At 46.1% G+C, this 14,235-nt stretch overlaps 1 protein-coding gene across 1 annotated transcript; it reads left to right on the top strand.

The window, feature by feature from the left end:
• The first annotated feature begins 93 nt into the window (after positions 1 to 93).
• LOC117602013 (uncharacterized) lies at positions 94 to 14,185 on the top strand. Its single transcript, XM_034319436.2, has 15 exons — positions 94 to 321; positions 5,024 to 5,087; positions 6,118 to 6,300; positions 6,598 to 6,857; positions 6,940 to 7,194; positions 7,266 to 7,451; positions 7,972 to 8,237; positions 8,315 to 8,733; positions 8,801 to 8,923; positions 9,147 to 9,593; positions 9,662 to 9,935; positions 10,009 to 10,194; positions 10,603 to 10,686; positions 10,756 to 10,845; positions 10,933 to 14,185. Exons 1-15 carry the CDS (start codon positions 313 to 315, stop codon positions 14,165 to 14,167), a joined length of 6,081 nt encoding a protein of 2,026 aa, XP_034175327.2. The 5' UTR covers positions 94 to 312; the 3' UTR covers positions 14,168 to 14,185.
• The last annotated feature ends 50 nt before the right edge of the window (positions 14,186 to 14,235 follow it).

The following is a 14,235-nucleotide window of genomic DNA, read 5'->3' as shown; positions in this document are numbered from 1 at the left end:
GAAATCGTTTGAGAGGTTCCGATGGAGGTGGAGACGACCCATGAAAGTAACAGTGCCTTCTCCACCTTCTGATTCCGATCGAAGCTCGTTCGCTCAGTCTCACTCTCCTTGCTCTGGAGAACGGTGCTGAACGCGATTTCTATAAGTGTCCTTCGGTGTCGTCGTCCAGATACAAGGTCGCGGGTGCACCGGAAACGTGGCCGGTGAATCGAGAACTCGTGTCTATGCAAGCATAGTGCGCGATGTGCTCGACCTGAAGGGGATTACGACAGAAACAATTACGACAACAGGCTGGATCGTGGAACGATAAAAATGGGCTGGGTAAGATTTATCATTTTTCTAAACGATCGATTTCTACGGTGATGAACAAATCGGAGTTACTCAGAAGCGTCCGGCAGTCAGGAAATTTCTGTGAAGAAACGATCAAGTATTCGATGTAGGCACCCATTCGTCAAGGGTGACGAATAAAAAAGTCGGAACGAGTCTGGCAAAATCCTGTCAGGTCGTTGATCGGTGCTACTTTCTCTATACTTAGCCTGCTAAATTCTAAATACCATCGAACGTTTCTCCGTCCCTAAAGAGGCGGATAGGAGAAAAGTGCGAATTCCAGAATGGTTGAAACGAAATTCCGGTCGCGGTGACCGGTCGCGAAAACGATTTCGAAGGAACGAGGCTCGTTCGAGATTCAACGTGCATATCGAATATGTAGCCGAGAACGATCCAGTCGGTTTCCTGTCGACGCGATGGAGGAAGAGGGAGAGGAAATCTACCGGTTATTCGAGCCATGCTGCCTCGAACTGCATACTCCTTTAGCTCCGAAGCAGTCGCGACAAGCAAAGAAGGAGCGAACGCGTGCGGCGTGTAGCAATTCGAGATTGCAAAACTGTCGAGGTCGAAACGGTTCTCCTTGCCCGTTTCTATCCATCCCGATTCATCCCTCTTTCAGCTCTGTAGCTCGAAAAACGAGCGTCGGTGGTTCACCCTCTGACGCGCGGACCATGGAGAAAGCCCCGTGGCTTCGAGGGTGAACCGCGCGTGGATCGAACGAGAATGTAGGATTTCGTTGTTCAGAAAGAACGATCTGTTAATATTCAAAAGATCAGAAATTCGAACGCCTCGGGCGCTGTTTCATTTTTTGGTAACCGATTAATTCAACTTCGGAATAAATGAATTGGAGATAATTGTGTAACGCTGACGTAAGTAGCGGGACGAAATTCGTAGTAATTTTTATTCAACCAAGCCCCTGGCTACTTTCACGAGGTAAGAAAGCCTGGTTTTTCGACAGAGGCGAACAGGTACGATACGTTATCCAAGTGGAATCGATGACCTTCGATGCTCTACGACAGGTACGCCTTCGTCGAACGAAAGCTTCGCTCGCGACTTCGAATGGAAAGGAAAGCGGCGGTAAATGAAAAACGAGAAAGAAAAGAGTTGAGAGGAATGGGAATGCGAAAAAAGGATGATTGGTCACAGCAAGGAAGGTCAGTGGTTGACCTTTCAAACGTTTGTCCTTTCTTCTCCTTTTAATTGTGTCGATCATGGTACAGATACGCGATCTGCTTGAAAGATGACAAAAGGTTGCAGAAAGGCGAGGGAAGTTGCAATGGGTGATCAAATTATTAGTGTCACTCGCATAAATTGATGATTTTACATAAATATTATTAATTCTTAAATGAAAACCGAGTTAAACGGAGTTTTTGTTACTTTTTTATGACGTATTGATACTTGGAAAATAGTGATACACAGTTGAAAAATGTGAAAGTTCTTGACTGGCCTGGAAATTCTTCGGATCTCAATCCCATCGAAAATTTGTGGAAATATTTATTATTAGAAATGAAGCAATCAAAATGAATTGCTTAAAATGTATCGAAAGTATGCCGAAAAGAATTGAGGCAGTAATTGCAGCAAAGTTACGAAATACTAACATACATGTGGAAATATAATTTTTAAAATGTATTTCTTTATTTTTATAAGTATTTCTTTGTATATTAATAGTGAAGAATTATATTGATTAAAAGTTACACAATGTAAAAACCTTAAAATTATGGCTATATTTCGATTTTTCATACCATGGCTCTAATAATTTGATCACGTTTCGAGGCACGCTTTGAGAAACGATTCACGAGCGAAACAACTGGTTTCCATGTTGATCATCGTCTGTGATCCTTCCGAACCACGTCATTCGGATTCGTGATCATCCTGTTTAAAACTTGCCGGCTCGTAAAATATGAGAAAAATAAAAGCTCCGAGACCGAGCTAGGAAGAGGAAATCGTGAAACGAAAGGAAGAGTGGATCGATCCAGTATCGCCGGACGAGCGGCGAGATTCCTTCGGGTAATTACAAAACAACAAAGAAGATTTAATTAAGAATGTAATCGCGCCATTAGTTTCCTAGTAAACAGAGCGAGTGGCTCGAAGCAAATTCCATGGAAAGTAAAAGTGACCGAGCCACGCTAGATTTATCCGCCATCGAGACAGATCGAGCACCGGCTTCACTTTCAGCTTCGCGTTTCGCTGCTACGCGAAATTCTTTATTTTCAATCTAATCTAACTTAACGATTCCAAAACAGAACTATATAGAAGCAAGCTACGAGCCCACTTCCAGCATGCGTTATTTGCTTTTTGTCAGTGTTCAATCACATGCCAGTACTTTATATATCTGCATAATTCTTATACTCATTTTATATTTTCTTTATTATATCATTATATTATTATATTTTTTTTCTTTCACTGTATTATTCTACATTGTACCAGCTTTGCACCAATCTTAACAATTTTTTATTAATCAAGATTGAACAATTGACTCCATTCATAAAAAAGGCCATGTCCGTACATACCAATAAATAAATAAATAAAGAACTAATGGCCACTAATTTTCGGTGGGGAAAAGGAAAGCTATGTTCTCAGAATACGCCACCCTCGCGGGTGACAATAGGCGCGGAATGCACCCTTAAACACCCCAATTTGAAGGAAATTATTAAGATAAGATAAGATAAATAATCCTCGTTACAATGATGCACGCATCATCCTGTTCACCATTGTGACGGGTCTACCGGTACCGGCACCAGATTCTCATCTTCCAAGGTTACATTAAACTTACCCGTCTTCCATTCTCGCCGTGTTTGGAATAACGAAATACCTTTCCATGTCTCCGGTCTTAGCCTTTGTCTCCTCCGACATCGCTCTTTTCTCTCCAACACGTTCATTCGATTCTAAACTTGGATCAAGGAATTTTCCAACCAGTCGATGGAACGCCTGCCAGAGGATCGCGAAAATTTCGTAACGATCCTCTTGATTTTTCGAGTGTTTAACGAGGCTTATTGAAAGGATAATCGGTAGTTCATTAACTGGTAAACTCGATGAAAAAATGAATGCGCAAAGGTGAACGGAGAATGCGCTTGATAGAATAAAAGGTCTGAAGAACCGTAGAGAGTGAAGTCATCGAAATCGTTTGGACGTCAATGATCCGTTCAAATGTCACCGGAACTCGAAGAAGCATGTCCAATCGCGATCGTATCGATCGAATGTAAATAAGCCGATCGTTTAACTGTTCACCGAATCGATAGCGTTACGTAAAGAGCGATTTCCAACGCAGAGAATGTTACGATTACTATAATGGTATCGCTTCGTAGATGGCTGAATGCTACGTGATGTTTGCTAGCACCGCTAAATAGTAGTTATTACTCTGTCCATAAAAAGCGTTATTATTGGGAAATTCGTTTAAGCAAGAGATTATTTAACGGCTGTTTAGCCCGATACGAGAAATCATAAGAAAATTCATGATAAGAAGGCTAAACGAAAGCAAAAACGTCCGGATAGTACACGATAGCATAATCGCGCTTTCTCTCGTAAATGTCGCTCTGAAATATCATCTATGTACCGATATCGAAGAGCTTCCGTTCCTCGGAACGACAGAAAGCCTATCGCGACACTTTCGGAAAGAAACTCGCTACTTCTACTCGCTCGGATATCTGGTTTTACTTAGCTCGTATAGTCGATCGACTGACGATTTCCCGATCGGGACGCAAGTCGCACGAGCCTCTGGTAGAAAGTTATCTGACATTTAGAAGCGTTCGCGGGGAATTTTCGAGCCCCTTCAGACGCGTGCTTGTTCGATCGGAATCTGGTTGTTCGAACGCTTTCGCAGCTCGATGTTTCACTTTTTCCGGGACTTCTCTCTCGGCTTAAGTTATTTTAGAAAATCGAATAGATTGCTGGAAATGTCTCTTCTGGCATCGGTGTTAATTGTTCCTCCGCAAGGAACGGCGTGACGACGTAACGCAACGTTAACGTAACGCGCTCGCCGTCCGAAACGTACGAGAAAGTGATCGCGGAACGGTGTTCTTTCTTTTTGCTTTCTCTTTACACGCGTTACGTAACGAGGTGTGGCTTGGGTGTCACGGCCCCGATCTATTTGCCGATCTCCTCGAGATCTCCAATAAAATCGGAATCTCCGAAGCGGACACGCGACAAGTGCAACGTCCGCCGCGTTTGACCGTCGCGCGCTCTCCCGTACCAATGGCGGTCCAATAGACGCGAACGAGCGGTCCACGGTGAACGTAAGTATCCGCTCGTTCTCTACCCCCGATCGTGCCCAGACAGCGTGGGATCTTTCGATAACGCCTAATATTTATGAGAACTCAGCAGCGTGAAATGTTAAACGAAACTGTGTACTTCGGAATTCAATTCAGAAGAGATGTCTATCGGTTCGGATAAGAATCGTCGCGGCCTCGTTCCACGATGCGCAACTTTTACCAGGAAAGCGATTCGAAAAATCATTGCTCGGTTTCCGTGTTGGTTGACGTTTAAGGAAGACTAGGCAATTTTGCGAGCAGGTACACACACCTCTCGAAGCCACGTACAAAAATGCACGGTTAGTTTCACCGAGTGTTGCGTAACCGGTGTTCGATTCACGCAGACTGGTCACCAGTCATTCATACGCGGTTAGAGTTAATTAGTCGTGCCTTATGGGCGCATCCGACGACGAATGTAATTAATGCGTTGCGTCTCTTTTCCGTTACAGGGTACTCGAACCACCTCGATGCTTCTCTGCCTCTGCATTATTCTACTCGCGATCGTTCACAACGGTGAGTATAACTTTGCAACGGTGTACCTCCAAATCGGACGGTTCGGAGGTATCATTTTTTTGAAATGAAATTCGTAACACGGTCGCCGGTGAACGGTAGCCTCGATGCCGTTCAGTTTTCCCAGCGAAAACGAGCGGATGGCCTGCAAGGTTAAAGTTCTCACCGGCCCATTTACTCCCTGACCGAGTGTCTCTGATCTCTCCGCTAATTTCTCTAGCCGGTGCACGCGAGCACCGTTGCACCTACGGACGCAGTTTCACTGCACTCGCCGCGCCGTGAAACGTGTGCACCTTGCCGGTGAAAACGGTCGAGGCAAAAACGACCAACACCGTTCGATGAACGGGCAACGGAGGGGAGTTACATTGTAAACGTAAAATCGTTCCTATCGAGTTTCCATCTCTGGTGACTGGTAATCGATACGGTAATCGTTTCCGCGATTCGAAAAGAAACGCTACCGTTCACGCAACAAACAAATCGTCTTCGGTGGTAATAAGAACTCGATATTAACTCGCGGTACAAAGCATTCATTTCCGCGGGAATGGGAATGAAACGAAATCGCGGCGTACTCGTATTCGCCGCAAACGTGACAAGAATTCCCGGTAACGCCGTACCTTTTACCGATATTATCTCTGGGTATTATGTACTATACTTAACTGCATTACCGTTGATCTAACGTTCGTATAACGAGAAAAGATCGCGTGCCTTTGGCAAAAAAGAAAAACAGTCACCAGTGTTTCCTATCGATCAGATAAAACGAACTTAACGATTAATCGTCGGAATTCGATGATTTTATTGGAGATTTCGTACGTTTTCTCCTCGTTAGAACGAACGAATACCGATAGAGTTTTAACTGGAGCAACTAAGAGCGTGGAAATTCGTGCGCGATCCAATACGCAAATGAAAGTTCAATAGCGTTACAATTTCTCCGCGACACGGTTCTCTCTCTGTCGCGCCGCGGATCCGTCCTTTGTTCGATCGCTGAATCAAGATCAGTGGAGCAAAGTCAAAAGGCCTGCTGTTTCTTTCGCAGCTAACGCGGAACGTAAGGTCGTGTGTTACTACACCAATTGGTCGATCTATCGGCCAGGAACGGCCAAGTTCTCACCGCAGAACATCAATCCGTATCTCTGCACCCATTTGATATACGCTTTCGGTGGATTCACCAAGGACAACGCGTTGAAACCATTCGACAAGTACCAGGACATCGAGAAAGGTAAAGAAAGTAATCTACACTGATGGAATTTATTCTGGACACTTTGAATAAAAATATTCTTTATTTCATATTTGTACGGTAAATGTATATTCTGCTATGCTAAATTGATACCGTAATATTTTTATTGTAATCTATAATGTTTATACGAGCGACGCCCTTAAATTCGAAAACAATGATTAGAATAATTTGAATAAATGTGAAATTTAAGTAAAAATTTAAAAGTGTCCAGAATTAATTCTACTAGTGTACATACACCTCGAGGAGATCATGTTAATTAACATTCCACGATTGATCAAGGTGGTTACGCCAAGTTTACCGGTCTGAAAACGTACAATAAAAACTTGAAGACCCTGCTGGCCATCGGTGGTTGGAACGAAGGTTCCAGCAGGTTCTCACCGATGGTCGCCTCAGCCGACAGAAGACGGGAATTAGTGAAGAACACCATCAAGTTTCTTCGGAAGAATCATTTCGACGGCCTTGACCTCGACTGGGAGTACCCAGCTTTCAGGGACGGTGGGAAACCGCGAGACAAAGAGAACTATGCCACTTTGGTTCAGGTAAATCGTGGGAGAGAATCGTTAATTAAACGAGAACAAAGCCGGTATCCTCGCGTCGATGACGAATGATTGTTTTCTAAAGGAACTTAGAGAGGAGTTTGAAAGGGAATCATCGAAGACCGGAAGACCGCGACTTCTGCTGACGATGGCGATGCCAGCCGGTATCGAGTACATCGACAAAGGCTACGATGTTCCCCGATTAAACGAGTATCTCGATTTCATCAATCTCCTCTCGTACGATTACCACTCGTCTTACGAGCCGGCTGTTAATCATCATTCCCCTTTGTATCCTTTGGAGGAGGACAACGAGTATAATTACGACACCGAATTAACCATTGTAAGAAACCGACGTCTCTTGCGAATCTTCGTTTGGTCACATTTGTTTTTCATCGACGATTCATCTTACAGGATTACACGGTTAATTATCTTCTGAATAAAGGTGCCTCTCCCGAGAAGATCATTCTAGGTATACCAACTTACGGACGATCTTACACGCTGTTCAATCAGGATGCTACCGAATTGGGATCACCAGCGGACGGGCCAGGGGTGAAAGGTGATTCGACCAGGGAAAAAGGATATCTCGCTTATTTCGAGGTTTGTTTATAGACGTCTAACGAGGGGAAGTAACCAAGTGTTACTCGCTCACTTATTAATGAAACTCTGCCATCTCGTCGAGCTGAACACGCCTGTACCCCGTTTTCGGGGCAGACGACTAATGGTTTAAAAGATATTAACAATTATCCCTTTGAGGATGGAGCATTCCTAAGCTTGCACAGAATATTGTTAATTTAAAATAAAAGAAATATTAATTACACCCTTTAAAACATATATTATAAATCTTTACTGTCTACACTTATAGCTGTGTGTTGTACAGAATTATAAATTTCTATGATAATTATGTTTGATCGATCTCAAAGGGTTAAAGCTAGTTACTCCTTACATTCTCAAGTATAACAAACTCAAAGATAGAAACATTTAGCTCTACGGTTAACACGTTGACTGCCACAGTGAAAGTGAACACGTATTGAAGCTCTAATTATTAAAGATAGGAATAGTTAATTTTCAAATTTTAAATTTAAAATATATAATTGGTAATTCATTTCCGTCTCAACAGATCTGCGAGAGTCAGGCGCAGTCGGACGAATGGGAGGTGGTGCAACCGAATCCGAAGGCAATGGGTCCTTACGCGTTCAAGGGGGACCAGTGGATAGGCTACGACGACGAGAGCATGGTCAAGCTGAAAGCCAAGTACGCGAACGAGAAAAACCTGGGCGGAATAATGTTCTGGACGATCGACAACGACGATTTCCGTGGAAAGTGTCACGGCCGTCCGTATCCTTTGATCGAAGCTGCGAAAGAGGCTCTTTTGACCGACAGCACGTAAGAATGGCAAAGCCGATTGTGAATTTCTCGCTTTGGTAATAACAGAGATTGAGATATTTCTTTTTTTTAATCAGGAATGTGAATCAAAAGTCCCAGAACGTGGACAGGAAGAGGACACGAACGGAAGGAGTTCAGAGCAACAGTATAGGAAAGAAATCGTCGGGTGCGAGGAGAAGCACCACGACTGCAGCACCCGCCGTCAAGAAGCGAGTTTCTCCTTCCAGGCCAAAGTATAGAACCCTTTCGCGAAATAAAAGCCAGCACGAGGAGGAAGAGGATCAAGAGGTCGATCGACGCTCGTACGATCACTCTTCCGAGGAGGAGGAGGACAACTCTGAGAGTAAAAGTAGGCACAAGAATCGATCGAATCCGAATAGAAATCGCAGGAAGCAAACGCGTCGCAAGGAAGATAGCAAAACTGATTCCTCGGAAGAATCTCTGAGTAACAAGCTGACTACCCCGGAACCTCCAACGACGCCCGATCCGGGAACAGGTAAACTTATCATTCCATTTGAACCTACAGGATATCGTATATCTTTGACGATGAAACATTCGCACAGATTTCAAGTGCGAGGACGAAGGATTCTTCCCGCATCCTCGGGATTGTAAGAAATATTTCTGGTGCCTGGAGAGCGGTCCAGGAGGCCTCGGCGTGGTTGCTCATCAGTTCACCTGTCCATCGGGTAAGTTAACCCTTTATTCCATGAATTTTGATGACGAGTTGAAAAAAATATATACGAATGTTAGTCTACTTCAAAATGAGTGTGATCGTGAAATAAATAATACAACTCAGAGTCTTCAGTATTGTCTACTTAATTTACTATAGAACATTTGAAATTTAAGTTCCCAATTGGGAACGGAACGCAATAAATGGTTAAGGAACCGTTCCCTCATTTCCTTCCGCAGGGCTGGTGTTCAACAAGGCCGCCGATTCCTGCGATTATCCGCGGAACGTGATATGCCCGAAGTCGAAACCGTCGACGTCGAGCGCGTCGACTACCAGGGCGCCGATAACCGCCGCCACCAGTCGCACCACCTACCTCTACAGCACCACCCGTCGACCGTCCACCGAAAAACCGGACGCCGACGAAGAATACGAGTATTACGACGACGAAGACGAAGATGAAGTGGAGGAGGAGGAGAAAGAACGCAAAGTTTCGACCACAACTCCGAAACCGCTTCTGTATAAAACGATTAATAGAAGCAGATCGACTACTACCTCGACGACTACCACGACGACGGAAACACCTTCGAAATCGGAGAGAAACCATCAACCGGATAAACTAATCGATTTCGAGGACGAGGAAGATCCTAAGGTCATCAAGGAGCTGATAAAGCTGATTAAGAAAGCGGGTAATTAATTATTCTCCGTCGAAAATAGTTTGATCGCGTTAGATATTAACGTAGAGATGTTCATCCAGGTGGGATAGAGCAGCTCGAGAAGCAATTATTGTTTCAAGAGAAAAGCGCTAACGAGACGGTGAACTCCGGTAACGATAACGCGACTCCGGCGACTATTAGTCGAACATTGTACGAACGGGTGTTGAGTCGTCAAGCTGGCAAAATTGGTAACAGACAACTGTCATCGGCGAACGGTCCCGGTGGAGCGCAGTTCGACGGTCTCGACGAGGTTCCCGAAGTGAAGAGTCTCAGACGATCGCACAAGCCTCAATACGTCACCATCGAGAGATCCAAGTACGATAAATCGCCATTTTTTTTTTTTTTTTCTTTCCATTTCGATTGCGAACGAATCTGTGTCTCGTTTCAGACCGTCCAGCCGACCACCGACCGAAGGGGAGGATATGGAAAAGGAAGATTCAGAGGACGACACCGCGGACGTGGCTTCCTCCGAGGAACAAACGGTCAGCAATCCGTTCCTCGCGAGTTCCACGCAAAGAGCAACGCCGAATTACATTAACATCAGGCGTGCTCGACCTTCGACGACAACCTCGAGGTAAGATAAAATAATTTTTAAGAAATGATACAACCGACTTCGGTGGCAAGTCTCGCGGTTCAGACACGGCTGGTAATTTAGTCGAGTGGCGAATAGTTTAGTGTATGGACACTACAGTTTAGTCGAGTAGTTTAGTAAAACGATTTAGTCGAGTAGATTCCATGGAAAAAACCATAAAATTGCTATCTTTACAATAGCAAACAACGTTTGAATTATTTAAATAATCAATTAATTCCGTCTCCACTAGACTCTCGAAACCACTAGATTTAGTTCCGATTGGTCCATCCGTCTCGGAGCAATCGGCGAACATGAAACAAGAACCAATCGAATTGAATAACCTCTTTCTTTTTCGAAGTTGGTTAAAAAGGAAGCCACGATTTTTGAGAATCGCAATGATTTCTTTTTTAGAAATGAGAACGATGTCGAGGAGAGGAACAGAGACGCGGAAGAAGGCTCGACCTATCGTCAACGACGTCCAAATTTATCTTCCAAGTAAGTTTATCTAATATAAACAAGATGGGAAAATTGTTACGGGATGTACCACGTTTTTCTTGATCTTAGGACCAGGAATAACGATTTCACCGAAGATGGCAAGGAACAGGAGTCTGGTTCATCCAGCAGCGAAGAAAGCTCGCCAACGACTAAATCCAGGTTCCTATACCGAATTCCCTCTCCTTCGACGTACTCGAAATTATCTTTGAGAAATTAATGATTCTTTTTTCCGTGATAACGATTTAGGTACGTGAGCGTTCAAAGGTTCAGAAGCACGACTCCACAGCCGACGGAAGTAGTCCCGGATATTGCGGCCACCAGCCAAGAACCGGTCACGGAACCGATCGTTTCCAGTGAATCGCCGAAGATCGAGGAAAAAGCTGATACGATATCAACGACGACACCTTTGTCCGTTCGATCGATCGTTTCTTCGACGCGAACCGTGGTCACCGTCGAGGCGGAAACGGAGGAGCCGATCTCAAACGCGACAAGTTCGAGCAGCACCGAATCGGTGAAACTCGTCGACGATTCCGCGACGGAAATCCTTTTAACCACCGCACCGGCGAGCTCGTCCACGTTTTCCTCAGCGAGCACGCGAGCCAGCGGCGCGACCGTGTCACAGCCGAGGCCATTCGGCTTCAATCAAAGAAACAGAGCGTCGACAGCGTCGACCGAGCCGACGAGCAGCAGCCCGTTGCCAGCGGCCAACGAACAAACCAGGTCCAAGGTGAGTATATCGTCGCGAAACAACGCGCGATCGTCCTTTTTGCCAGGACGGGGTCGATTAAGGCCGAGGCAGGAGCAGGAAACTCGAAACGACCCCGAACAACCGGAAAGCAGCACTCGTGCTTCCGGCAGAACGAGAAGTAGAGGCGTCAGCAGATACACACCGCCCGCTCACAGATCCAGAAACGAGGAATCGAACAATCTGGTTGTCAGAGAACGCGCTCGAACCACCGAATCAACTTCCACTACCGTCTCCGCTACGGACACTTCCAGAAGGAAATTCCGTAGACCGACTTCCAGAACCACCACCGCCGAATCGGTGAAAACTAACGAACTCGAGGACAGTCCGATCGTTAGAATCGGTCAAGGCTCCGCGAGAAGAAACTCGCCTTCGAGATCGAGAAGCGTGATCAAGGAGGACGATAATGACGATAGGATTACAAACATCAAGGTGTTTAGAAAACCGAGCGCGGTGAACAGAGACGCGAGGACCAGGTACACCAGGAAGAGGAACAACGCGGAAGAATCAACGACGCCGTCTACGACCGTTTCCACGACTTCGACGACGATTTCAACGTCGATTTTTACGACCGTTCAAGATACTTTAACGGATACCACGACGGTATCTTACGCGGACTCTGTGGACGAGCTCGACGCTTCGATTACCACCACCGCGATTGATTCTGGAATCGAAACGACCACCGAGTCGATAGTGGAGAACGAGGTGGTCACAGTGACTCTGGATAATCGATCGAACTCTACCGAACCTACCACCGTAGATAGTATCCAAGATTTCGATGCGAACGTGATTAAAATCGTGTTCCCCGCGAACAACGACAAACCAGAGAACGCGAACGCGACGAATACGAAAAGAAGGAAGGTTCTGTTGAGAAAACGACCGGTTGCGTCCAGCACGATCGCGTCGCAACAGGAAGAATCGGAGGATGAGGATGAAAACAAGCTGGTTCATTATCGCAGAAGGAAAGTGATCAAACGTGTACGTCCGATTCAGATCGTCTCCGCGACGGAGGATGATGAAATTTTACTGAGATTCGAATCCACGTCGAACCCGCGGATCCTAGAGGATATCTCGACCGAAGGTCCAGCCGTATCGACTACGGATTACGATGTCCTCGATGATTCGACGAGGCTCACCTTGGAAACGCCATCAGCGGAGACTGAAGTAACCGAGGATTTCAGCGATGCTCTTACCGTCGCCTCGACGATACTCGATAATTTCACTACTGAATCATCGACGATGGAGAAAGAAGAGGAAACCGAGTCGACGACGTCGTTTTTGATCAACGTCACGGAACTGGACAACGCTGTCAGCGAGACTTTACCGCCGACGAGTCGACTGGAAACTCTGCCGACTACCGTTTCACTCTCGACAACGTCTCTGCCTTCGCAGGCGAACCGTAGATCGGAGACAGATAACAACACGTATTACGTAGATTCCAGATACGTGAGGAAGAAGTTCGTACGAAGACGACCAGTTGTCGCGTCGGAGAACGCTAGCGATCGGTATCAAGCCGCTTCCAGCACGGAGAAGAGCGAGCCGGAGGGTCAAACGAAACGCAGAAAGGGTCTGTTCGTTCGTCGCAGACCGGTTCCGGTTTCATCGACGACTAAAACCACGCGATTCGTCGAAGAGGAGAGAGATGAAGAGGATACAAGTTCGGTGATCAACCGAGCCGACGATCAGACTCCTTACGCTATTAATCTGTCCACTAGAAGCGACTCGGAAGATTTTTGGAATCGTTATACGACCAGAAACCTGCCTCCATCGGCGGAAGGGAATCCCGTAGGATTTGAACGTGGTATTCAGGAAGAAAGCGAAACTGACCAAACGGAACGATCCACGTCTCCCGGTAATCGCATCTCCGAATCTCGTCCTCGGTACCAAGTTCCGGATTCTCTGAAGAGGATGGCGAACGCGGACAGCTTCTACCCTCCCAGTGATTCCGCGACAGAGGAGGCCGAAGAGGAGGATTCGAGGACGAGATACCAGAACGTTCGTCAGCCCAGGACTCGTTACAAGTACCGGGAAATAACGAGGACCCGAAACGGTGAATCCATAGTCGACGCAACACCTGCCAGCCTCGATTCTTCCGCGCAAATAAGGAACAGATTCTACGTTAGACGACCAACGGTGTCCAACGCGGAAGCGACAACGACAACCGTCACGGAAACCCTGATTCCAGCTAAGAAGTTCGACTACGCGGCTGACGCTCACAGGAGGCAACAGTCTCTGAGAAGCAGCGCTCGCAGTCAGAACGAAGATTCGACGATTCAGAGTAAAGAAGGGGTTGAGATTCAGAACTCGATCGACGCGGATTACGCGACGACGCCTTCCCTGAAACCGTTGGTGACCAGATTAGTCACCTCCGTCGAGGAATCGGCCACCACGGAGAGGCAGAAGATTCTAATCAAAACCAAATACTCCTCGTTAACCTCCACCACCAAGATTCCTCTCCAGAGTACAATTACTAAAGTGGAGAACACTGGAACCACCACTGTGATGCCCAGCGTTTCCGACAGAGCTGACGATTCCTCCGGCGTAGTTAAGGAAGCAAAAGAGGAATCGGCCAACGAGATTCGCCAGGGTCAAGTGGAAAGATCCACGTTACCGATCGAAGGAGAATTTCTTTCTCAAGCGAATCGATTCACCACCACAGAGTCCCACGAATCGTCGACGATCGAGATCGAGTCTGTTTTCAGTAACTTGATCGGCAACAGGGACTCCAACGAGTGATGCTGCTTCCTCCTTCCTCACCGCCATCATGGATACGATTAATGTACATAAATCATCATCTCATCATC

The sequence above is a fragment of the Osmia lignaria genome, chromosome 13 (assembly GCF_051020975.1).
Source record: "Osmia lignaria lignaria isolate PbOS001 chromosome 13, iyOsmLign1, whole genome shotgun sequence".
Taxonomy (NCBI): Eukaryota; Metazoa; Arthropoda; class Insecta; order Hymenoptera; family Megachilidae; genus Osmia; species Osmia lignaria.
Note: the sequence above shows the minus strand (reverse complement) of the source record. Positions and strands in the feature narration are given on the sequence as shown.

Bases quoted from the DNA above. Each gene is read 5' to 3' on its own strand.
- LOC117602013 (XM_034319436.2), top strand. The intron at 5,088-6,117 runs GTGAGTATAACT...TTTCTTTCGCAG, and splicing joins ACTCGCGATCGTTCACAACG to CTAACGCGGAACGTAAGGTC. The intron at 6,858-6,939 runs GTAAATCGTGGG...TGTTTTCTAAAG, and splicing joins ACTATGCCACTTTGGTTCAG to GAACTTAGAGAGGAGTTTGA.